Source organism: Borostomias antarcticus (assembly GCF_949987555.1).
Source record: "Borostomias antarcticus genome assembly, chromosome: 3".
NCBI classification, from domain to species: Eukaryota; Metazoa; Chordata; class Actinopteri; order Stomiiformes; family Stomiidae; genus Borostomias; species Borostomias antarcticus.
Genome location: NC_140236.1, coordinates 5,331,717 through 5,358,546, shown reverse-complemented (window position 1 = coordinate 5,358,546; position 26,830 = coordinate 5,331,717). Strand labels below are relative to the sequence as shown.

General features: G+C 46.8%; 2 protein-coding genes across 2 annotated transcripts in view; both read left to right on the top strand.

Annotated features, from left to right (window-relative positions):
* Positions 1 to 4,889, top strand: part of pdpn (podoplanin) — a 10,510-nt gene extending 5,621 nt beyond the window's left edge. Inside the window, exons 2-4 of the mRNA XM_084436497.1 lie at positions 989 to 1,423; positions 1,684 to 1,795; positions 3,262 to 4,889. Coding sequence (XP_084292623.1) covers positions 989 to 1,423; positions 1,684 to 1,795; positions 3,262 to 3,268 — 554 coding nt within the window. The 3' untranslated portion in view covers positions 3,269 to 4,889. The remainder of the gene's footprint in view (positions 1 to 988; positions 1,424 to 1,683; positions 1,796 to 3,261) is intronic.
* Positions 4,890 to 20,235: 15,346 nt separating this feature from the next.
* prdm2a (PR domain containing 2, with ZNF domain a) lies at positions 20,236 to 26,556 on the top strand. The gene is made up of 2 exons (XM_084436330.1): positions 20,236 to 24,064; positions 24,276 to 26,556. The coding sequence occupies exons 1-2, from the start codon at positions 20,339 to 20,341 to the stop codon at positions 24,288 to 24,290; spliced, it is 3,741 nt and encodes a 1,246-aa protein (XP_084292456.1). The 5' UTR covers positions 20,236 to 20,338; the 3' UTR covers positions 24,291 to 26,556.
* Positions 26,557 to 26,830: the final 274 nt, after the last annotated feature.

Genomic DNA, 26,830 nt, shown 5'->3' with positions numbered 1-26,830 from the left:
TTTCTAAAAGCATTGTGCGATAACAATAACAACAACATTGATAAGAGATGTGGCCAGCCCACAGAATCAGCCATTGTGTTTTTCCCCTACTACATCGTCTGTTGACATCCTGCCCCATCCAGGCTCTCTTACGGCATTGGCTCCCTGCACAGGAAGTGAAGCAGAGGATGTGGCATGCAAGTGCGCAAACACGTTCAGCAAGACAGGATGGAGGGGGTGCGGAGTGAGGGAGGGAGGGAGGGCCAACGTTTGTTCAGTCACGGGGTGTGGTGGCCATGTTCTCACGGCCGAGGATGAGGCAGGAAGGGAGGGAAGAGGAGACGTTGTGTCAGGGCCGGGAGTAACAGACCGGGGGCCGGTGAAAGGGAAACGCTCAGGGATCACGACGTCGAAGAAGAATGTTCATATTTACGTGCTCCGTTTTTTTTGGGGGGGGGGGGCGTTCTCTCGTCCATTTTCCCCAAATCCCGAGGGAACGTTGGGGCGGCTGTGGCTCGGGAGGTGGAGCGGGTCGTCCGGTGATCGTAGGGTCAGCGGTTCGAATCCCGGCCTCCTCCTGTCCACGTGTCTTGAGCAAGACACTGAACCCCAAATTGCTCCCAATGAGCAGGCTAGCACCTTGCATGGCAGCTTGCAACCATCGGTGTGTGAATGCGTGTGCCAACGGGTGAATGAGAGGCCATTGTAAAGCGCTTTGTCCGTTAAGGTAGAAAGGTGCTACTGTATTTACAGTAGGTGAAATCCATGTACTTGTACCACTTACCTTCCAGCTGTCTTTCCAGCTACTGCATTTCACACAGTTGTCAAAGTCACTGAGAAAGACTAAAGGATATGAATTAACAGGATGTCACAACCATGTTCACATGCCTCTTCGTTTCAGTTAGAAGGTCATTAATGAATCACCCTCCTCCGGTGTTCAGGTACAGTGTGCAGCCTAATTCCCTGTGTTGTCCCTGACCTCCTCCCTGCCCTCTTTGCTGCCCCCTAGGCACCCTGGTGTCCCCCTCGGATTTGGTGACCGATGCGCCCAAAGCCCCGGAGGCTGAGGCGGCCACCGTCGCCGCGGAAGAGCCCGCCGTCACAGATGGGCCCGCCGCCGACACCGAGGCGCCGGCCGCGCCCGAAGAAGTCGTTGTAACAGACGCCCCCCTCCTCGCTGTAGAACCGGAGGCTCCGGCCGCCACCGAGGCCGCCACCGCCCCCGAGGCGACGGAGGCCCCCGTGGCGCCCGAGGTCCCGGCGACCGAGGCCCCGGTCGTGCCCGAGGAGGCGGCGGCGGCGCCCGTCACCGATGCCCCGGCGCCGGTGGTGACTGACGCCCCGGCGGAGGCCCCGGCGGAGCCCAAGGAGCCGGAGACAGGGGAGGCCGTGGTCGACGGCGCGGCCGAGGCCGGGGGCGAGGTGGTGGTGGAAGACCCCGCAGGTAAGGGGGGGGGGGGGCCCCGGACGCCATTTGGGTTTCGTGAGCTGAATTTCAGTTCCCACCTCGAAAACGGTGGAGCTGAATTTGAATAGAGCGCCGCGCTGCATGCTGGGGGGGTGTGTGGGGGTCTGTACTGGGCCTCAACAGCCTTTGGGCGCGTTTCTCTGGCTCACGGCTCCTTTTTTCTCTTTGTTTGCTTCCACTCTCTCTCTCTCTCCATCTGTTCTTTCTCCTCTCTCCCTTTGTGTCTTGGTGTTCAGCAGAGGGAATGAGCTCTGGCCAGTTGGCCGGCATCGTGATCGGCGCGTTGGTGGCAGTGATCATTGTTATAGCTGTGCTGGTCGCCGTGGTGAGGAGGATGGGCAAATACTCGTAAGTATCTCCGCAGGGTACGCCGTCAAACACAAAACGAGCACCTTGTGTTCCGACTTTAGGAAAGAGAGTCGGAGCAATAATACACTTCAGTGATTTCAAATCACTTCGTCTAGATATGGTGTGAATGAGCCTGCATGCACATTAAGCCACTGCACTTTCCTGCGATGAAATACCTGGAATGACACTGCCCCTGATGCAATGGGTGTTGAGAAGAATGTGGTTAGCAACGATAAGGCGTCCCCTCATGCCCAACACAAACTGCATTTCAACCATACTTGGTCGTCTGAAGCAAACTCCATTGGAGTCATAACTCTCCCTCGTGGGAGGGCTATAGAGCTGTTCTATAGATGGCTGTGTACTCTCTTCCTCTATACCTTCTCCTATGAGAATACTGTCATGGAGTTCTGCCTGTTTTGCTAATGTGGGAAACGTTTTCTATACCTTAGGTCTGCAAAGAAAAAGCCTGCGAAAAAAGAGAGCATCTTGGTTTCTGTAATTTTCTCTTTTGATTGTTATACCCCAAGTTAATCCTTTTAACCCCCTCTCGGGCTACCGTGGTCCAAAGTCACAGACACATAACAACCGTCTGTCACACTAGACAAGCTGTTGGTTGTTGCTCCACAGACACATCGACACATGGGCCAAGAAGCCAAAGCAGCCTTTGTTTATTCATTGAAACAAGCGGCTCTATTTGGCCTTGGAATTATCTTCAATTTGGCCTCGAGTATTGACTTAGTGTGACCGTATGACTTTACTGAAGAGAAATTTGGCCTTACATCATCCATTTTAATTGATTATGAGCTAATCATGTGGCTGGTCTCGCTGGCCATGGGGAATTCCCAGTCCAAAGTGGAGTAGCAATTAAAAGCTGTCGTCTTGCGTGTTTCATCCCGAGAACTAATTCTAAAAGATTTATGTTGTTGTTGTCGGTCTGTTTTGAAAAGGTTTATCATTCATCATACCAACTTCAGTTCTGAGCTGACTTAAGCTACGCTTAAACTGGGTAAAAGATATTAAGTTAAAAATATACTTTTTTAATTTATTCCTGAACAACTTTTGAGTCAACCCATAATATTTTTTAAGAACGCAATTATCCCAGCCTAAAGGCTTTGTGTCCATAACTAAGATAACATTTTGATACTGTATATTGTCTAAACGTGTGACTTTTAATCAAATATGTATTTAATGAAACTACAACCACCTATATTCTTGGTTCTTCGTGTTCTGGTCAATGTAACTAATAAGATAGTCAATAAATAATGACACATCATGAAACATTACAAAGACTAAAAGTGCCATACTCCATGGATAGTGTTACGGTATATTCATCATAAATCAACCTTATTATTTTTCAAACCTCCGTTTCAACTGTCAACTGACATTTTATCAACCATGACCAGATACTGAGAAAGTGTACAAATAATGTGTGAGTCATAAAACCTCTCTCTTTCTGCTTCCTTCAGCCCCTGAGGAGAAAGGCTGCAAGACAGGAAGAGCGCCCCAAGTTCTGGAAACTCTGAACTACTGAACTATGTCATTTCCTGTCATTAAACAAGCATGCTACCAGCACTCTAACCTAACCAGGACTCTGGACTGTTGCCAAAAGAAGGGGGGTGGAGGTGTGTGTGTGAAGGGGAAGTGGACTTCCATCCTCCTTCTGCCCCCCTCAAACCGCCATCAACGGCTCTGTCCAACCCCACAGCAACCCCCCACACCAACAACCCACCGACAGAAACAAACAAAAACAAGATGGCCACAAGATGTCACAATGAATTTCAGGGTCTTTAAAATGTAACCGAGAAGGAAGTTCAGGATTATCTGATTTGTGGTATAAAAAAAAGAAAAGAAAAGAAAAAAAAGCTCTCTCTTATTCGGTGATATGTACATTAACTCATTTGCATTTGAGTTGGTGAAGAGGACCTAAAAACAAAACAACACAAAACAAAAAGAAAGACGCTAATGAAATTTTAAAAAGGTGAATGCGGAGAAGGAAGCAGGAGAGAATGTTATAAATTCCATAGGGTGTATATACCATGCAAAGGGACTACATACATACAGCTAATGACTTTCTCACATGTTGCAATTGCTTACCATAGTTTTCAGTATTACACAGGAACATTCACAGGCTACTTCTATTGTAGCCAATGGACCTACTGAAAAACCACCCAAGCTAGTATTTTCTCACCTTAACACCCAGCCAACGAGTCCCTCGCTAGCGAACAAAATGTTCAACAACTATATGAAGCACTGTGTGCAGAAGTTGTGTCAACATTGTGCTCATGTTTCGGAGGGTTAACGGAGTGCCTAATGAAACAGGCGTCCTCATTTGCAAGAGTAACGTGACATTCTGCCCGCTTTAACACTGACATAAAAACCTAATACATATCTGTGAAATTTAGCAGAAGGGTTTGTGCCACTGTCTCTGGTATTCCCTGGATAGTTTGGAGAATTTTGACTTTTGAAGTGCATTAATGTGAATTGACTGTACTTTAACTGACACCCATTCCAATAGGACAGCTTTGATGACTTTAGGTTTTTACTCAAAAACATGTTCCATACACAGGTAGTGGGTCTTACCCTACGTAATGCTAGCATTGTCCAGTACTGTACAACTGTTTTCATTTGACCTCTGCTTTCTCTTGTTAGGGTAGAATACTCTACACACGTGATCTTTTAAGTACAGCTTCCCCCCCAGATCTCATGCACAGGACAACTCCATGGATGCATTCAGTTTTAGTGCACAGTGTTAGGCAGAAATGCACACATTTCTTTTATTTGAAGTATTACTATCGTTAAGTGGTCATTAATGGGTGTACAAATAATGAAGTCTCAGCTTAGCTCCGCTTGCTTTAAGAACTCAATTTTAATAAGTGCACTGAATGAGTGATGATAATGTTTAATGAATCCGCTTAGACACTGCAACTATTTGCGACGATGTTTGTTGCCCCACCCCACCCCCGCCGCCCTCACTCACCCCCCCCCCTACACCCCTCTCCCCTACACCCCCCCCCCCCCCTGCCTACACCTACCCCCTCTGCTTTGCTCCATATTATCAACTCTAGGTCTTTAATTTTTGCTGTCTGATTTGTTTGAGTCCTTTTATTTAATTGCAGTGTTTTTGTTCATACTGTTTCAATAAAAAAGTGAAAACACTCCACAAATATCTAATGCCTCCAGTTGTTTTTTTGTGTGTTTTTGATACGATCTGGATATTGTTCCGTGCAGTCAATTGTTTTGTAGCTGTAGCTTAATCCATCAAATTAGTTACCATAACACATTCTTGAATAACACCCTCTTGAATCTTGGACTCGCATGACACAACAACTTGCGACAACTGCTAAGAGTCTCATGATGCTAATTTTCAATGCCAGTGTGAAACTAGCACATATCATTACCCAGCCTGCACAGGGGCAGCGGCCAGTAGGCCAAGCTGATTGGCTCATTCAGGTGATGCAGGGAAAACGGCAACACCTCTCCGCAGAATGGAGAGAAACGCCACCAGAATGTGGTCGCAGGTGGGGGTCTGAGACGGTTGAGTCCGTTAGCTCTCTGACGGTTACGCGTGTTTTTCATGTTGTGTTGTGGGGTTTTTCATAAGACGCTGTTAACCTGGTGCAAGTCTCCAGCAGTGCGCTGTGAGGCACACAGAGCTGGTCTGTGTCTGGCCCTCCCCTGCGTGTGGTTTTAGGCATCGGCCCAACGCCCTCTGCCCACTGCCCTGGCCCCAGCCCTGGCCCTGGCCCCGGCCCCAAACTCCAGCCTCAGCCTCCGACCCAGTCCAAGCCTCAGCCCTAGCCACAGCCAGCTTCTGTAGCTCTGCTCTCTCAATCCCTCTCTCTCTCTCTCCTCTCCTCTCCACTCATCTCCCTCCCTCCCTCTCTCACTCTCTCTCTCTCCTCTCTCACTCTCTTACTCCATACTGGAAACAATGCAGTCTTTTGAGGGAAGAAGATGGAGAGGTTATGGGGGCTAGGTTGTGAAGCACTGGCTAACAGCTTTCTCCTCCCGGCTCTCTGGCTCGTTGCAGACTGGGCTTTCCCCCTCACGCCCCACAGGAGGTGTTACGGCAAATTCTGTACATTTCTATAAGGTGGAGTCACTTCCTGGGTTTGCCCCCATAGTCCTCATCTATAATGCACACACACACACACACACACACACACACACACACACAAAGAGACACACTCACACAGTGCATGGATAAACACACATGATGTTCACAGATGAACAGACGTGCTGGCATGGGCGTACACACACACAGACACACACACACACACACACACACACACACACACATTCACACTCCCTGCCTCACATGTACAATATCTCTCTCATAACCCTGTAGTGTATAGTAGTAGTGTGCAGGCGTAAACAGGAACTTGGTGTGAGTGTCTGTATGGCACTCATGCCTGTGTGTATCTGCGTAAGTGTGTATGTTCTGTGTGTGTTTGCGTCTGTGTGTGTGTGTGTGTGTGTGTGTGTGTGTGTGTGTGTGTGTGTGTGTGTGTGAAATAAATTCCAGAGCTGTCCTGACTCCTGCCTGTGCATTTTTGCTGTCTTTCCCCTCCCCCAGTCCTCCATCTCTGCAGCCAACCACAGTCCCCTACCAACCCCCTACCAACCCCCTACCAACCCCCTACCAACCCTACACCAGACCCCTACCAACCCTCTACCAACCCCCTACCAACCCTCTACCAACCCCCTACCAACCCCCTACCAACCCTCTACCAACCCCCTACCGGACCCCTACCAACCCTCTACCAGCCCCCTACCAACCCCCTACCAGCCCCCTACCAACCCCCTACCAACCCCCTACCAACCCCCTACCAGCCCCCTACCAACCCCCTACCAGCCCCCTACCAGCCCCCTACCAACCCCCTACCAACCCCCTACCGGACCCCTACCAACCCCCTACCAACCCCCTACCAACCCCCTACCAGCCCCCTACCAACCCCCTACCAGCCCCCTACCAGCCCCCTACCAACCCTCTACCAGCCCCCTACCAACCCCCTACCAACCCCCTACCAGCCCCCTACCAACCCCCTACCAACCCCCTACCAACCCCCTATCAACCCCCTACCAGCCCCCTACCAGCCCCCTACCAACCCCCTACCAACCCCCTACCAACCCCCTACCAGCCCCCTACCAACCCCCTACCAACCCCCTACCAGCCCCCTACCAACCCCCTACCAACCCCCTACCAACCCCCTACCAGCCCCCTACCAGCCCCCTACCAACCCCCTACCAACCCCCTACCGGACCCCTACCAACCCCCTACCAACCCCCTACCAACCCCCTACCAACCCCCAACCAACCCCCTACCAGCCTCCTACCAACACCCTACCAACCCCCTACCAACCCCCTACCAACCCCCAACCAACCCCCTACCAGCCTCCTACCAACACCCTACCAACACCCAACCAACCCCCAACCAACCTCCTACCAACCCCCTACCAACCCCCAACCAACCTCCTACCAACCTCCTACCAACCCCCTACCAGCCTCCTTCCAACCCCCTACCAGCCCCCTACCAACCCCCTACCAGCCCCCTACCAACCCCCTACCAACCCCCAACCAACCTCCTACCAACCTCCTACCAACCTCCTACAAACCCCCTACCACCCTCCTACCAACCCCCTACCAACCCCCAACCAACCTCCTACCAACCTCCTACCAACCCCCTACCACCCTCCTACCAACCCCCTACCAACCCCCTACCACCCTCCTACCAACCCCCTACCAACCCCCAACCAACCTCCTACCAACCTCCTACCAACCCCCTACCAGACCTCTACCAGCCCCCTACCAACCCCCTACCAGACCCCTACCAGACCCCTACCAACCCCCTACCAACCCCTATCAGCCCCCAAATCTGCCCCCTACCAACCCCCTACCAGACCCCTACCAGCCCCCTACCAACCCTCTACCAGCCCCCTACCAACCCCCTACCAACCCTCTACCAGCCCCCTACCAACCCCCTACCAACCCCCAACCAACCTCCTACCAGCCCCCTACCAACCCCCTACCAGCCCCCTACCAGCCCCCTACCAACCCCCTACCAACCCCCTACCAACCCCCTACCAACCCCCTACCAGACCCCTACCAACCCCCTACCAACCCTCTACCAACCCCCTACCAACCCCCTACCAACCCCCTACCAACCCCCTACCAACCCCCTACCAGCCCCCTACCAACCCCCTACCAACCCCCTACCAACCCCCTACCAGCCCCCTACCAACCCCCTACCAACCCCCTACCAGCCCCCTACCAACCCCCTACCAACCCCCTACCAACCCCCAACCAACCCCCTACCAGCCCCCTACCAACCCCCTAACAGCCCCCTACCAACCCCCTACCAACCCCCTACCAACCCCCAACCAACCTCCTACCAGACCCCTACCAACCCCCTACCAACCCCCTACCAGCCCCCTACCAACCCCCTACCAACCCCCTACCGGACCCCTACCAACCCCCTACCAACCCCCTACCAACCCCCTACCAACCCCCAACCAACCTCCTACCAGACCCCTACCAACCCCCTACCAGCCCCCTACCAACCCCCTACCAACCCCCAACCAACCCCCTACCAGCCCCCTACCAACCCCCTACCAACCCCCTACCAGACCCCTACCAACCCCCTACCAACCCCCTACCAGCCCCCTACCAACCCCCTACCAACCCCCTACCAGCCCCCTACCAACCCCCTACCAACCCCCTACCAACCCCCTACCAGCCTCCTACCAACCCCCTACCAACCCCCTACCAACCCCCTACCAACCCCCTACCAGACCCCTACCAGCCCCCTACCAACCCCCTACCGGACCCCTACCAACCCCCTACCAGCCCCCTACCAACCCCCTACCAACCCCCTACCAACCCCCTACCAGACCCCTACCAGACCCCTACCAGCCCCCTACCAACCCCCTACCAACCCCCTACCAACCCCCTACCAGACCCCTACCAACCCCCAACCAACCCCCTACCAGCCCCCTACCAACCCCCATCCAGCCCCCTACCAGCCCCCTACCAACCCCCATCCAGCCCCCTACCAGCCCCCTACCAACCCCCTACCAACCCTCTACCAACCCCCTACCAACCCCCATCCAGCCCCCTACCAGCCCCCTACCAACCCCCATCCAGCCCCCTACCAGCCCCCTACCAACCCCCATCCAGCCCCCTACCAGCCCCCTACCAACCCCCATCCAGCCCCCTACCAGCCCCCTACCAACCCCCTACCAACCCTCTACCAACCCCCTACCAACCCCCTACCAACCCCCATCCAGCCCCCTACCAGCCCCCTACCAACCCCCATCCAGCCCCCTACCAGCCCCCTACCAGCCCCCTACCAGCCCCCTACCAACCCCCTACCAACCCCCTACCAACCTCCTACCAGACCCCTACCAACCCCCTACCAGCCCCCTACCAACCCCCTACCAACCCCCAACCAACCCCCTACCAGCCCCCTACCAGACCCCTACCAACCCCCTACCAGACCCCTACCAACCCCCTACCAACCCCCAACCAACCCCCTACCAGCCCCCTACCAACCCCCTACCAACCCCCTACCAGACCCCTACCAACCCCCTACCAACCCCCTACCAGCCCCCTACCAACCCCCTACCAACCCCCTACCAGCCCCCTACCAACCCCCTACCAACCCCCTACCAGCCCCCTACCAACCCCCTACCAACCCCCATCCAGCCCCCTACCAGCCCCCTACCAACCCCCTACCAACCCCCATCCAGCCCCCTACCAGCCCCCTACCAACCCCCTACCAACCCCCTACCAGACCCCTACCCTGCTCCTACCAACCCCCTACCAGCCCCCTACCAACCCCCATCCAGCCCCCTACCAGACCCCTACCAGACCCCTACCCTGCTCCTACCAGCCCCCAACCAGCCCCCAACCAACCCCCAACCAACGCCCAACCAGCACCCTACCAGCCCCCTACCAACCCCCTACCAGACCCCAAATCTGCCCCCTACCAGACCCCTACCAACCCCCTACCCTGTGAAGGGCATCAGTCAGCACTAGCATACGGAAGCAGGCCCAGATACATTCTCCGCGCCACAAAGACAATGCGTTCTTGTGCAGCGGAACAATGGTATTAAGGCCTAGGATCTAGTGTCATTTACACAGAGACAGATCCATCTGTGACAGAAACCCGGCAATGTGGAGAATTATGTTGTGGTTTTGCCCATAAAATGAAAAAAGGAGAGACCGGCACTCATGGTAGGCTATATTAAATTGCCATTTTAATGGGCAGAAAGAGAACGTTTCGGCGTGGAGCCTTCGTCAGCTATAAGGTGAATGAGAAACATGGACATATACAAAATATACAAAAGTCCCAAAAAGGGCACCAATCATAAACACAGTTGTAATTGTAGAATGCAGAGCACCTGTGGAGCACCCATGGGTGCGTTGAGTGCAGAAGGACCCATAGGCGGGAACATCAGCCGAATTAAAGGAGCAGGCATGAAACATTGCCCATAAAACAAAACATGATGTGGCCGATCCCTCCCATCCCGGTCACGGTCACTTTGACCCACTCCCCTCTGGCAGGAGACTGCGTTCCATCTGGACCGGGTCCTCGCGCCACAAAAACAGCTTCTCTCCCACGGCCATCAGACTCATCAACAAGGCTTGTGTCCCTCCACGACGCCCCCCCACACACTGACTCTACACCCCTTGCACCACTTGCACGCGACCTCTGATTGGTCCACACACCTCAACGGCACACACGTTCTTGAATCTTGAACTGTGCACCCATACATACCTGTAGTAACATCGCTCAGATGTCACACTACACTCACTGTACAGTACATACACTCACCACACTCCATTCTGTATAGTACGTAAATTGCATTTGTGCCTCCCTTTTTTAAACAGTATATGGTAATTTTTTTATTGCACTGTATTTGGTTTGCACTGTATTTTGTATCTTATATTTTGTATTTGCACTGTTTATTGTGCTGCATTTGCACTGTCCTGTTGTGTCCTGCACCCTGTCCTATGTTATCTGCATCAGCGTATGTCTTAACCCTAGTCAAATTTCTAGTGTGTGTGAGCCTGATACGGCTATATGGCTAATAAAGCTGATATTGAATCTTGAATCTTGAATTATATGTAAACTATCGTCGCTGTCAGATGAAAACCACGTAACTCCATTTTGGAGAACGTTTTTCCTATCTTTTATTTGTGGCCTACCCTTTACAACCTCTGAACACCTCCCAACCCTCAGACGTATTCTAAACAACTCATCATATGTGATTTTATGTTCAGAAACATAGGAATTGGAATGTTCTTTTCAACATTCTGAAAACTTGCCATTTTGGAGATAAGTGGTTTTCACCTGACAGCGACTCTGTGTAAACTACCTCTGCGTTGCAGTGTAATAAACGCTCATTCATCCTCAACTATAGAAGCCTGAATCCATTTGCGAAAGTGGACAATGCATTACATGAAATGCTTAATTGTCAATGTAACAGATAGTTCTGGCCAGGGGAGGTTTAGTTCAGTTTATTTGGATCCCCATTAGCGCTGCAGCAGCTTGTAAAGGAATTTATTAATTACTACTCAAGGCTCTCCTTTGTTCATAGGAGAGGACAGGAAGATTCAGATAGAAGAGCCTTGAGTAAATTCCTATACAAGCTATTCTTCCTGGGGTCCTCAACACAAACTTTACATAAACAAACATGGCGGCTTTTTAGTCTTTTATTTAGAGTCATGCAGTGACACACAGCACACGTGCAACGACACAGAACACACACACGCGTGCGCGTGCTGAAGCGGTCGCCGCTGAAATTTGTCCTCTGTCTTTGTCTGCATGTTTTTCTGATCAGGGTTCTATGTGGGGGGGAACCCAAGTGAGCACTAGGAGAACATGCATGCATGCAAACTCCACACAGAAAGACCTGGGAGATGACCCCATGCGGGAATCGAACCCACGACCTCCCCGCTGTGAGGCGACGGTATGCCGCACCGGCCCCACGCGCAGTGTGTGGTCTTCACCTACGCTACCGTAGGCAATGCCGGAGTTGACGTTGACACACTTCTTTTCAAATATCCCAGAAATGCAATCCTGGCATATTTAGACCAGAGGCCTCTACGCGATGTCAGCAGGGCATCCGTATGAAAGCGGGCTTTTTTACCTCCGTGCAAGTAGCTACAGTAGCGTGTGTGTGTGTGTCTATGTCTGTTCTCCGTGGGGAGTTGACATGAACGCCCGGCTCCGGCCTGCGAGCGTGGGCCCAGACCAGCCGGCGAGCGCGCAGGAGAGGGAGTGACACATGCCTGGCTGTGAAAGTGCATGAGCTCCCTGATGTCATGGAGAGAATGTCAGCCCGTGGTGGGCCTTGAGTGCGCCGGACAGCTGAGCCAAAGGGTGGGGGAAGTAGGTGGGTGGTGAGGGAGGCAAGTGTGGGTGACAGGGGGAGAGCACCGAGCGGGTAGGGTGTGTGTGTGTGTGTGTGTGTGTGTGTGTGTGTGTGATGTGTGTTTGTGCAGGCAGGGGATGTGTGGACTATTAGGGAGCATGCGGTACTCTGTGTGTGCCCAAGTTTGTTTGTTTGTTTGCTGGAGAATATGTGTTTAGCATGTGAGAGAAAAATGGTGTGTGTGTGTGTGTGTGTGTTTGTGTGTGTGTGTGTGTCTGTATGCGCATGCGCGCCTGCATGTGTGACGAGTTTGTGCAGAGTGCATATGGTGTGTTACTTTAAGGGGGTCAGAGATCATCCCTAAGTATGTGTGTGTATGGAGACGTGACGGGGAGTACAGGATAGGGTGTGTTCATATGCATGTGTGTTTATGGGTCTTTGGAGGCTTAGGGGTCCAAAAGTGGTATGCGAGAGTATGTGTGGGGTGCATAATGTATATGTGCATGTGTAGGGTGTGTGTGTGTGTGTGTGTTTGTGTGAACCTGTGTACTACATGTGTTCATGTACAGTGTGTATGTGTGTGTGTGAACATGTGTACTATACATGTACAGTGTGTGTGTGCACATGTGTACTATACATGTACAGTGTGTGTGTGTGTGCGCGCACGTGCGTGAGTGCGTGAGTGCGTGTGTGAACATGTGTACTATACATACATGTCCACATGTACAGTATGTGCGTGTGTGTGCGCGCGCGCTTGCATGTGCTGCACATCTGGTGTGCTGGGACGTACAGAAGTGGTATTTTCTGTCGCAATGACATGACTGTACACTCACGAGAGGCCCGGCTTTGTGCCCGGCAGCCGGGAACATGCATTGCGGTTATGTGACACTCTGCCTCTGTAAGAGTCCTATTGTTCAGCACCGAAACACTGTACATTGATGGGCCCAGTCAGTACACAGCGGTATTGTGGTCCCCTCGCTTCCTTCACTTCCGTACACCATCGCACATGTCATTTGCGCAAGCCAGTGTCTGGCTCGACAGGATACTCTGCATCTAATTTACTGTTGGCACGTTTTTCTCCCGGTACTGTGTATTAGGCCTGGGTTCAAGAAATCGATGTTCCGATTTTGAATCGAAATTTGAATTTTAGAATCCCCTGTTAGTGTTGCACGTTCGGTAGCCTACTTAGTTCAAATGTGTCTCTTGCGTAAAGCCGCATGTAGGCTACACTGTGCGACTGAAAAAATCTTCGGTGATCAGGGATCCCTTCCCACTGTACGACCAGGACTCTGTCTCAAGACCATACGACCATACGACGTGTGTATTCACACTATGCGATTTGTATTCACACTATACGATTTCTGTCAGCCACGATTATGCCCACGATTCATCTTGGCTAAACGTCTATGTGATCTGCGATCTACGACGAAAATATCTGACATAGCCCTACCAGATATTTTGTCGGGAGGTCGTAGCCTCGTCGTAGAACGTCATAGCAATGAATCACGACCCACGACCACCTTACGACCTCAGAATCGTGGGTTTTATCGCACAGTGTACATGCGGCTTGATTGCTTTTTCTTTCTTTTTATGAGCTTGATGTTTTTGAATGATTTTTCAAGGTGCCCACCCACATCCATTGTATGACCTAAACGGTGGTAGAGCAATTATCAACTTTCTCAAAAGTGCTAGTTTTGTCAACGTTTTGATCTGAACCATTGTATATGATCATAAGTAACCTTAAAACAGGGCTAAACATGATTTTTCCCTTTACTACACCTTTAACAGCTTTGGGGTGAATAGAGTTCCAGTACAATTGCAGCTTTTGTTCTGAATCTTTTTCATATCCAATAAATATTTTTATTAATTAAGTAACTACCTAAACACAAATTTCATTTTGAATCTAATTCTGCCCACAGCATGTTTTTGAAAGCAATACTACATTCTGGGAGGGGGATTGGTCCTTGCCATTTTCAACAGTTTCAGACTTTCAGCCATTAACTACCAATATTTCATATTCATTTGCTGTCAAATGTCAATATAATATTAGTATTGATGTGTTGCAACTGGGCAGTCATCTAATTCAGGTTTTAGTAACACTAACTGAATCGATATTGAATTGAATCGAATCAAATGTAATCGTGATAATCGATTCTGAACCATGTGAATCGGAATCGATTCTTGAAATTCAAATCGATACCCAGCCCTATACTGTATGTTGATTTTTCTAACCATGAATCCATTTTGGATGTGTCTTTGAAATCCTATTCCAGTCATGTGAAGTCCTAGTCCCGTTTAAAGTTTGTGACTCGTGGGTTTCTTCGAAATTCCAGTGAACAGTGATTTTAAGTCCCAAGTCGGTATTCGCTTCGTACAATATATGCTAAAAGGTTAAGGCATAGCATGTTATGCTATAAGTAGATTGTAACCTAGTCCTCTGACATTTATCATAGTTCAATCGAAGTCACAAAAGATGGCATGCAAGTCCTCGACAAATGGTGGCAAGTGGCAACACTGACATGCATGATATCTGTAACTCAACTCAGCACTTTGGGAGTGTGGTCTTCACTACTGAACTACTGCACAGTGGGAAATGCTCATTCAGCACCAACATCTTTCTGCTTTCAATTGGACATTGAGGTGGTGAGAGGACGTATTCAGATGCATATACTTATCGTAAAGTTGAATTGTTTTGATAAGGTGAATAAATCGTTGTCCCGGTGCAAATCATGGCACACCAGCGTACACTATTAAAGGCCAAACATTAAAGCAGAAACCCAGGCCTATTGGGTGCATTGTGCCACTAACAACTCAATGTTCAACAACATGAAAATGCAGTACAGTTAGGACCAGTATTTACTGTTCTTTCTGTCAGTTAGTCTCCCAGCTGTTTCCGGTGTTTCCAAAGTTTCATACAGAATTCACATCATTTTCTCTTAGTCATCCATGTCTCCCCTCAAACCATTGCTTACATTATAAAGGTGGCAGAGGTCAGCTTGTTCAGTCTAGTGTTGAGTCACGCATGAGAGAAGCCCCTGTGAAGGCCTCTCTGCCACATCCCAATCTTGAGCTGGACACACAGCATTCTAACTCTTATCAAAGCCTACAGCATCACAAAGTTTGATGTGAGAAAAGCCCCCTCAGTAAATAACCCGCCAAAAAAGCCCACAACGCTCACATAACACATCAGAAAGCCACCCATAGGTTGGCATTACACACATGTAGGCCCTATGCACTCCCTCCCTCCAAAGAATGTTCTCTATGTTAACATGGATCCGGAGGCGGAGATATGCCATGAGAACAGAGACTCTGTCCATCAGTGTAGGTGCTGGATTAATGCAAGGAAGCTGCTTGTGACTCAATTGACAATTGTTGAGAACACAGAGGACTGGTGAGCGTTGGGGGCAATAGAAGCATTCTTCAAAGCCACCGTGGGTTAAGTGTCAACTGTGTTTGTCCCAATATTTTTTTCAAGAATGAAAAAAAAACTACCCTTCCCACTATTATAGTTAGTTACATAATCTTATTGTGGTTAATGTGGTGGTACTGTTGCCTTCTATTATAGTTGGTTACATAATCTTATTGTGGTTAATGTGGTGGTAATGTTGCCTTAGCAAGTAGGTGCTGGTTCGATTCCCACATGGGCTCTCGTTGGCCTTTCTCTGTGGAGTTTGCATGTTCTCCCCATGCTCACTCGGGTTCCCTCCACATGGAACTCCAATATAAAAAAATAAAATAAAAAAAAGTCCTGTGGGGGGTCCTAGGACTGAGGACTTGGACTTGGTCCCCAGGCGCCACTGCTGTGGCTGCCCACTACTGCTCCTAGCTGCCCCTGGAGGAGGACAGCTTGGATGGGGGAAATGATAAATTCCACTGGCCACCACTGAAAATGCATGTGTGTGTGTGTGTGTGTGTGTGTGTGTGTGTGTGTGTGTGTGTGTGTGTGTGTGTGTGTGTGTGTTGTGTATTCTTGTGTGTTGGTGTGTAATTACCGTGAGGCCAATAAACAACCTTTGAAATATTGTAATTATGAATTTTATATTATATCTTAGTCCACCGGGAATTGTAGAGAAGAAGGCTACACACTCTGTATTTGTTATGAAACTATGGCAAAATGTATTAATTTCACCAAAGGATCATCGTGAAAAGGTGTAAATATAAAGATTGACAATTTCAATTAAATTCAATTCGATTCAGTGTTCTTTAGTAACATTAACATATTATGAGGATTAACACCTACAAGTATCTGAAGGCCTAGTTATATAGGCTAATAAATTACATATTTCTATATCTCACAACAAAGCAAGGTACTGTACATCTTTACTGGATGTACAACTGCATACGAGTTGAGTAGAGAAATGACCAATTTCTTTATATTGTGCCACAGTGCCCTCTAGTGGACAATGACCTAACTACATGAAATTGTAAGGGAAATACTATTGTCACTGATGTTGCAAGGAAGTTGTGGATGTTATCAATTTTCGTAGGGTAGTGGATAGTTCAAATAAACGCAGAGACCAGTCAAACACTAAACTTAACCCAACCCTAAACCTAACTTAACTTGGATAAAAGCGTCTGCTTAATGACTGTGTTAATGGAATGGAATGGAATGTGATGTAACCATGGATGTATTGAATGTAACACTAAACAGCCTCTGTGTGTATGGGAACTAGCCTTTACCATTTGGGTAGGTAGGGTATGTAGTAGCCTATTTTGCTAGGTACTTTATTGATGCCGGGTGGAAATTGCGCTTTACAGTTTCGGTATATAGCAACAAAGAAGACTCAATTGAAAATAAAAAGACAAAACAAAAATGCACAATAGATGCAAAATATACAAGAAAAAAAACAAATATACAAGAGAACAAATAAACAAAGTGTATCGAGGTGGTACTTAATTTATGTTGCAGATTATAGAGGGTTCAGAATCTGTAATTTGGTTGATTGAAGGCCTACAACTAAACTAAATGAAATTAAGGAACGATGTGAGCAGAATTCCGATCTTGAATGTAGCCTTGGCGTTGTATTTTTTTCTCCCCGTTCCCAACAAACCCGTTGCTGATTGGTCCAGAATTTCTTCTCTATATATCCCAGCCAATCGAAACCGTGAAAGAGCTGCTGTTGCGCTACAATCGGGGAGACAAGCCTCTATTGACCATCCGTGCTACTGACAGCCGCAGCCTGCGTCAAAGGAATAACAAACAGAGCCTACGTGCAAGATACATCTGTAAAGAAAAGTATGTTGTGGAATTGTAAATACGATAAACATAACTACACAGCATACCAGGAGATGCTGTCAAAATGACTGCAATGCCAACGACGCGAACCTTTAACTTTAACTTACATTGCTTAGCTTTTAGCATAGCTAGCTAGCTTGCGTATTTACATTTGTTGTGTTAACGATCAGTGACAGCTGATTTTGCTTAGTAAAATTTACTTTAGAAATATGATATTTGTGTTTTAGGAGTTTAATTAGTCGGTACGGTTGCTCGCTAGTAAGTGGGTGGCCAGTGGGCACGTACGGGGCATGGATGCCTGCAGCCAGACAGGTGACCTTTCAGTGGACACGATCTAAAGCTGTCTGGATCAGTGTTGTTTGGGATAACGTTAGGTGCACCCTGCATATTTGCAACCATCTTTACAAGACACACGCATTTAGCTCGCGTACAATCACAATATTTACATTCATTATCTCATGTTTATTTGCATTGCAAGGTCGCACGTCTTATGCCGACCAAACGCACGTCACGGCCTTGCTAAATCTGAGAGCCTGGCTTTAGTGCGTTGTTACATTCGTATGTATTTTATCTAATAGCTACTGTAACGAGTTTCAATAGGATTTCATCTAGCCATCACCTCTTGCCTAATGATGTATATGTCTGACAAATGGTAAAGTCTAAACACTTCAACATAGAAATTCGGAAGCGCTATCCCTTTTGTTTACAATTGTGTTTGTTATGAGGACTTGTATGCATGACATGCACGTTAAATTACATTTTATTTGACGCTATATTTTACAATGATCAGCCCATGAACTCGAGGAAGGCTACAGTGCTGTTATTAGTCCTGCCTAAATGGAGCAGGTGAAAAGGCCATTTATCCTACTGTGCTTGTGTCTGAGTAGTATTGTTTAAAATGCAGCCTGGCCCAAAATTACTGATGTGTAGGTGGTTGCATTGGCTTTTCAATAATGCTCTATGAAATGCAGCATTGATTGTGCTTATTTTTCTATCATGGGCTCGACATTCATCTTTCTCAGGTACTTGTCCTTCAGACAAGCAAATTAATCTTTTACTTGTCCAAGAGCCAAAGTTAATTGTGCTTTTGAAAAAGCAATTATAGTGCAAATAACAAATTTGACTATTGATTTGTTAATGATCCTTTTAAAAAATCTATTAAACACGATGATGCTGATTTTCAATCAGGGATGCTTTCCCCACCGAACACAAAGTTAAAAAGATAATACAGTGGTAAAATCCATATATAAAACAACCTATAGACGTTGAAATGTGAAAACATATATTGTACACACAATATGCAACCTGAACGGTCTTCCATTCCAATTTGAACTTTAGAATGAGCGGTTGTCTATGATGACAGTGCTCTGAATCGCTCTGGGACAGCCACTTGATCTGCCAATAAAAGTAACCACGCTGAAGTATGCTGCCCAATATTGTAACCATCACATTTACTACCGCCCAGTACCAATGTAACGACGCTGCGGTACTCCATGTCTTAAATAACCTACATTTTGTTGAACAATTCAAATTATCAATGGTTTGACTGGAACTAGCAACCAGTTGTGGATGGCTGGCCAGTTGTTGTGACAATCTGGCAGCATCATTAATGTTTTCTTCTAACCTACAGTAAAGAGAATCACACATCACAGCGTTTGATATGGTAGCACAATAAGATCATCAAGCACAGAACAACTTTGAAATTGACACTAGAGGAAGTAGCTTTAAGAAGATTAGATCAGACAGCCATGACCGATTTCAACTGAAGGAGGAATTCATATTTTTGTGGCTATTAATAGATTTTTTTTTTTAAGAAAAAGTACTCATCCACTGGACAACTGCAGGAGGAAGTCCACTTGTCCGAACATAAAATGTACTTGTCCCAGACAAGCCTAAATGTTGAGCCCTGATGTTTGAATATTTTTTCTTCCAACAGACTTTAATCATCAGACAAAACGGAAGAAATGGATTCAATCTCGGTATGGTGAGCAGCATTTAGTACCACATAGCCTACCCATTTTGCATGTTTGAAAATGAAACATTTGAATAGACATACTGTAGCATCATACATCACAAGTATATCACTGTCATTTTTATACTATCAAAACCAAGTTATATTGGAACAGCTACGATGCAGTACAATTGTTCTAATTTAGTCTAATTGTCATATTTATTCAATCATAGGTTTGAAACCTGAGAAGGTCTCCCATCACTCTTTCTTTGCATTGAACACAAGCCACCGAGTCAATGGAAGATTCTCCTCATTTATACATATCAGACCTCGGGGAGGATGAGAATGTAGGGGAGCAGCAGGAGGAGGAGGAGGAGGAGGATGATGACGACGACGATGAGGAGATTGAGGACAAGGAATCTGAGGAAACCCAATGCAACCTCCCTTTGATATCCTTCAAAGCGGATGAGCTGGTAGATTCAAACACAACCTGCCAAAGACCTGAGGACAAATTCTCTGGAAACCTTAATCAGGGTTTAGTATCAGTCTCTCATGAGCCTCAAGAGGATCCTGACCTTGATGCTGCTGATGCAGAATCCCATGACTCATTCCCCTGCCAGCACTGTGAGAGACATTTTACCAGCAGGCAAGGCTTGGAACGTCACTTGCACATCCATGCTTTGGCAAACCACCAGACACATACATTCAAATGTAAATACTGCAGCAAGTCATTTGGTTCAAAGGTTGGCCGGAGACGACATGAGAGGAGGCATGAAAATGCGAGGGCGAGACCTGGCTCATTGATCAAGCCAGTGGACTCCTTAAAGACTGAGGGTGATTATGGCTCTGGTACCACCGGTTCAGTAGAGGGAGATCAGAAATCTGTCTCTGACGAGCATGGAATTACAAGGTGGCCAGAATTACAAGGTGGCCATGCTTGCAAGTATTGTAAAAAGGTTTTTAGCGCGCATACGAATATGCAACGACATCAGCGCAGGCTACATGAACGCCACCTCCGGCTCAAAGGCAAGGTCATATTGCCACAACAGACAACACTCCAGAAGCTATCAACATCTCAAGAGGAACTCAAGCCCATTTCTGACACAAACCCTGTTGCAGTTCAAGAGAGTAAGGGAGAACAAGAGGAGCAATATATGCTTGACATTTCAAGTAACATCTCTGAGAACCTCAGCTTTTATATTGATGGGAGGATAGTGTCAACAAGCACTATCAGCAGCTGTGAAGTAGTAGAAGTCAACTCCGGGTCTGCCACCTTGGTTGGACTGGATGCTGTGTTTCTTAGTCCTGCCCAGTTCAGCCAAGCTCTAAATGTGGAAGTTGCTACAGGGAACGAAATCCTTGGTCAACCATTGACAAAAAGGAGAACCGCGACACCACCTCTGCTACCGCAAATAAAAACTGAACTGGAATCTGAGTCAGTCCTTTCCTCTTCATCCTCATCTTTAATTGTATCCTCGTTAATAGAAACTCTCCTTCCTCATAATATGGAATCTATTGTTCTCCAAAAGGAGAAAACTGTTTTTCTGTCACCTAAACTGAAACAGCTTCTACAGACACAAGATGGCCTTAAACCCACTCTTGCCCTAATTACAGATGGCCAGAATCTCTGCTCACCACTCTCCCTAACTGTCCTGCCAGTAGGATCAGGGAGGTTTAAGAGGAGGACTGGATCTCCTCCTAATACCCCACAGCAAAGCCCTACGTCGAATGTTGAAAACACGACACCAGACCAAGGGGATTCTATGGGCCTCAACGAACCACAGGTGGAAAGTAATTGCAGTTCACCCGCTCTTGATATGTCCAGCAATGACGAGAACGCCACAGGTCCACCTGTAGAGGAGCCAAGGGCAACGCATGTCTTACTTGACAGCTGGCCCTTGATGAGTGGTGGTAATTCCTGCAACCAGCAGCCTTTAGATCTCTCTGCTGCTGTCAAAAGAACGGAAGATGAAGCCCCTGGGGAGGCAGTGTTGGATTTGAGTTTGCAAAGAAAGGGCACCGATGATTCAGAAACAAAGGGAGACATCGCTCCACAGCCCCTCGTTAAAAAGAGGAAGCCAGATACCAGCATGTTGGAGAAAGTGCTGATGAATGAGTACCCAAACCTAGATCTCGTTGGAGAGCAAGGATTAGGTCTATGTGGGCGTCCTGAGGAACCTTTAGCCACAGACATTGCTATTGTAACTGCCTCAGACATGTCACCTTCTACTGAAGGACTTATGTTCGGATTGGCCACACTTAACCCACCCCCTTTCTCTCTTACTCCGGCGTCTGTGCAGCCAGCCTCACCGTGCACCTTTGCACTTGCTTCTCCGACTTCGCATACTGTGCTGCCGACTGCTCCCTCGCTATTTACCGTTTTAGCACCATCAACATCTTCCAACTCCGGACCCACAAACCAACATACCCTCCAAGTTCTGGCCCCGGAAATATCTACGGAACCTTTTGTGATCTGCACAGACAAGCCGATTAATTCAGCCGAGTGCGAGTTGAGCGCTGCTCTGCCAGATTGGGCTACTGCCAATTCTGCAAACCTGGTCACCATATCCCAACCCCTCGACCCTACTCTTGGTCTACCTGGTCATATGTTTCTTGCGGATCCCAGCATCGCTCTCAACACTCCTGTGGTTCACTCTGCCATTGGTTCCGAAGTTCCATTTTCACCTGCTTTGACTCTGAATGATTCCCTTATTAACTCATTCAATATTACGAGCAACACTGTTTTAATTGAGTGCACAATAGCTCTTGATGCTCCAGAGAATCTTGTCCCTACTGCTATTACGGTACAAGAAAACACTGGTGACCCTCCACTCCCTGCTCAGATGGTCATAAGTCATGTTGAACAGCAACAGATTCTTTCCTTGCCTCGTCATGAGACTGTTGACCCCACTATTCTGGTATCCTCAATTGCAGAATCGGTTACCCTTTCAACCACCTCTGCAGTCATATCTGAGTGTCCACCTGTTGGAGACACAAATCCCACACCAGTTTCTGACATAAAAGAAGAGGGACCAGACCAAAAAGAGGAAACAACTGATGAAAAGGGACCTAAAATATTATCCACCACCTGTGAAACAGCTGTGGAAGTGGAGGAATCTGTAAACGACACCAAGCCACAAGAGACTTTCACTAAGAACTTCATGTGCAATGTGTGCGATAAGCTGTATCATTCAATGAAGGAACTAGGCGACCACGTGAGTGAGCATTCTGACAAGTGGCCGTATAAATGTGAGTTCTGTGTGTTGCTCTTTGGTAACCCCTCCGCTTTGCTTGAGCATCGCTCAGTCCTCCATGGTGTTGGCAAGATTTACGTTTGCAGTTCATGCACAAAGGAGTTTGCCTATCTTTGCAACCTAAAACATCACCAAGAAGAGCTGCATCCTGGCCAGCAATGTGCATTCACAGAGGAAGAGAAGGGCAAGCTAAGACCCCAGAACTACAATAACTCCACAAAAGTCAGCCCAGAGACTTTACCTCCCAGTCCCACAATAGAGTCCAAAAATGGTGTCACAAAAGATGAAGGAGATCTAGATGATGCCACTGAAGAACTCTTCACAACAATAAAGATACTGGCTTCTGATGGAACCAAGCTCAAAGGTCCAGATGTTCGCCTTGGTATAAACCAACATTATCCCAGCTTTAAACCGCCTCCATTTCCCTACCACAACAGATCACCTGGTGGCTCTATGGCCTCAGCTACGAACTTCACCACCCACAACATCCCACAAACCTTCAACACGGCTATCCGATGCACCAAATGTGGCAAGAGCTTTGATAACATGCCAGAGCTGCACAAACACATTCTTTCTTGTGCAAATGCCAGCGACAAAAGACGTTACACCCCCAAGAAGAATCCCATCCCACTTCGCCACTTTGCTAAAGCCCAGAATGGAGTTTTGGCCTCTACCAATGCTACGAATGGGCAAAACGCTCCCCACAGGGCAAGGCAAACAAACAGGCCCAAATCCAATCAAGAAGCACCATCCAAGCACAAGCTTAATGCTCTGAACAAAAGGAAAAAACTATTGGTACAAAAAGCCATTTCACAGAGGAGCAAGTCAGCCTCTTCGCCAAATAAAGTCTCTTCCACTCAAGCAGACGAGGAGGTCTTTGTTTGTCCACACTGCAGTAGGGAGTTCACCTACCGCCGTAGCCGAACCAAGCACATGGCTGTCTGTCCCATGAAACCTAAAGAGGTGAAGAAAAGGAAAGATGGAGTTGTCTCCTTCACTAAGGAAAATAATGGTCACCTTCGCCGAGGAGTACTTCGCTCTGAAACGAAAAAGCAAGTGCCCGAGCAGAAGAACAGAGCCCATAGTTCTAGTCCAGCCAAGAGGCCAGCCATCTTACCTGCACAGGCAGTCATGACCAACAAAAAATCTAAAACCATTGTAAAGAGAAGTGTCCAACCACGACAAGAGGCCCTCAAGACGGCTGCACTTTCTATTGTTCGACCTGTCAACTCGCAACACCAAACCAGTAGGGTAATGCATGGTGTCAAAGAAGTCCCTATCAACACTGCTGTTGTAAACTCCCCACGGCCGAAGAAGGATGAACATCTCCCCAACCAGACACATGAGGGAGTGGCTGAGCCAGTTAGCTGTGGCTTACAGCAGGTTGGCACCACATCTGCAGTAAAAGAAGAACAGATGACAACTCAGGAGCCATTAAGGGATCAGCAGGTATGATCTTCTGTATGTACTGTATTGTGATAGGGAGGAGGACTGATTCCAACTCTTCATTTGACTCTAGAACACCAGTAAGCATGTTGACCATGCAAACCTATATTAAATTAGAATCTCATTTTAGATAAAATATTGGAATTGACTGAAATTCTATAAATATTCATTGAAATTTAATTGAACCTGTTCTCCATATTTGTTATCCTCACAGGATCCTGCAGTATGAAAGCCCTTTGATGCACTGCCTCAGTAAATGGGCCATGGATGAAATGGCAAATGTACTTCTAAACAGAACTACAGAGGATCTTGTAAATTCTGTGGAGGCTTAATGGATCTTGTCCTGCAACTTAATTGAAAAAGTATGAAAGAACTGACAATGAATGCCACAATAGGTGGCGGTACGAATGGCCTATATTTGGACACTTTTGTAGTACTTTTTTTGTATATATATATTGATTTATTGTCTATTTCAAACGACTGTTTGGAAAGGACTGCACTTTGTGAGATGTACTTCACCTGTGATTGTCGTGTACATCACAGAATGTGATGATTTGAAGAAATGATCTAACTGATGAGGCCATTCTCATGTTTATCTAACAGGTTTCATACGCTGCAGGTGGCAATCATTTGGGCATGCAATCATACTGTTTTAGTCTGTGTGTGCTGTCAGTGGCCTTTTAGTTTGTATCCTTAATGCATGCTAACAGCTTGTAGTGGATTGTCCCTTTTTCAGTCTGTCAAGATTTTGAACCATATCTGTGAATTTGAATGATGCTCAACAAGTGAGGCCTATAGACAATAACCATATACTGTATGTCCATTTGGATTTTATGGAGAGAGCTTGATTAGTAACAGATGTACAGGCTATCCTAATAATATTTTGGTTACTGACGAATTGGTAGGCTACAGACAAATAACCATATACATTTACAGGGTATTACTGTTTTGCAATCTCATTGTCTTCTGACTTTTACATCAAAATAGGGTTAAATGCATAGCACTACATAGAAGACAGTACTGTACAATAGTATTAGCTCTCTTGTTGAACATTACTGGCTTAATGTTCAACAAGAGAGCTGATGCTATTGTACAGTAGTCAGAAGTATTGGATTTAACCCATGAAAGAAAAGTGCCGGTAATCATAATCTTTTCTCAAGAGCTATTCATTATAGATTAAAGGAAGCCTTTATTTGATCATTAAGTTATTTAGAATGTAATATTATGACATTAGTAACAGGAGTTATATAGAGAAAGTACCTACTTTATCCAAAGATTTGGCTATGCCAAAGGAACAGATAAAAAGGATACTTTTTTCTTTAAGTAAGTTTAGACATGTTGGTTTTTAGGTCCAAGTAAAGACTCAAGCATTAAAGGTGGGGTAGGTAGTTTGACGTAAACAAGGCCTCCGATTGGTCATCTTTTTCAAAAGAACCCACCCCTCCCTCCCTCCAAACATGACTGGTAGGTGTGGCGAGATAGAGATCCTGATTGGTCAATACATTCGGGCGCGGTGCATTCTTTGAATCCAAAATACAGAGGCAGCGGTAAACACGGAGATCCAAGTTTATTCTCAGAGCACTTCTGTTACTGATAACTGAAAGGATATTATGCCAATTTTACCAAATAAAGCCAAAAGCAAACTACCTATCCCACCTTTAAGCACTTGAGGTTGTTATTATTATTATTATTATTTGCACAGAATTTAAACCCCCAATTTGATTGAATTTGAGATTGAAATTGATTACTTCAAAGCTCCTATAAATATTAGGCATCGACAAGTAGAAAGTGCTTTCTACATTCTGCTTGATTTATTATGATAACATTGCCACGGCGATAGATTAATTGCACATTTTGCTTAATTATGCTCACCTCCCTCTATGCTGCCAGATGTTAGAGGCACATCAGTTGTATTCTGGGAAATATTTCTCTTGATGAAGAGAAGCATACAGGTCTGTATGTGTATTGTGGAACTGAAATATTTATTGTTTGTCTAACTATATGAGAAATGGAAATTAATGAAAACTGGAATGTTTATGTGGAACATTAATTTAATTTGGTCACTTGGCTTATGTCTGGTTTCTGACATGTTAGTCTAGGTTTCATTCAGTGTATTTGTCTCTTTCTTGCTTTGTTGATACATTACATGTGGCTTGTGTAAATCTTTGGCCAGAAAGACAAAAACATCTTCATGGTCCAAAGTGTGAAATAGGTGATGTTGGTATTTATTTCACCTGGCACATTATGATTTGAATTACTGGGATAGGTTAAGCAGGGTAATTCCTCCATATAGTTGGGGGGTAAATTAGTAACATCAAAGTCAAACAATTGCCAGTATTTGTAATGATCCCAGAAATAAGTGCTTGGGATTAGTGCAGTTTTAAAAATTAGTGCAGTTTTAAAATATTTTTTCTCTTGGCTGATTGAGATTGACCGGAACAGTGCATTTGCAAAATAATTGGAGAGAAAGTAATTTAAAGTAATTTAACTGTGAAAAGTGCTTGTGGCATCTCAATGTAATATAAGTAATGTATATTTATTAATAATTTAAATCTTTTATCAATATGAATTGTTCTGTGTATGATTTGCACTAATGTTTTTGCCAGGTGTGTGTTCAAAATAATAAATGGGTAATGTTCTGCTGGAGTGAATGTTTGTCTAATTAACAATGTTTGATAGAATCCTCGTTTTTTATTGGGGGTTATGCTCTCATCATACAGACAAGCTCATGATGATCTTGTGCATATCAATGATATTAAGCCGTCTTTT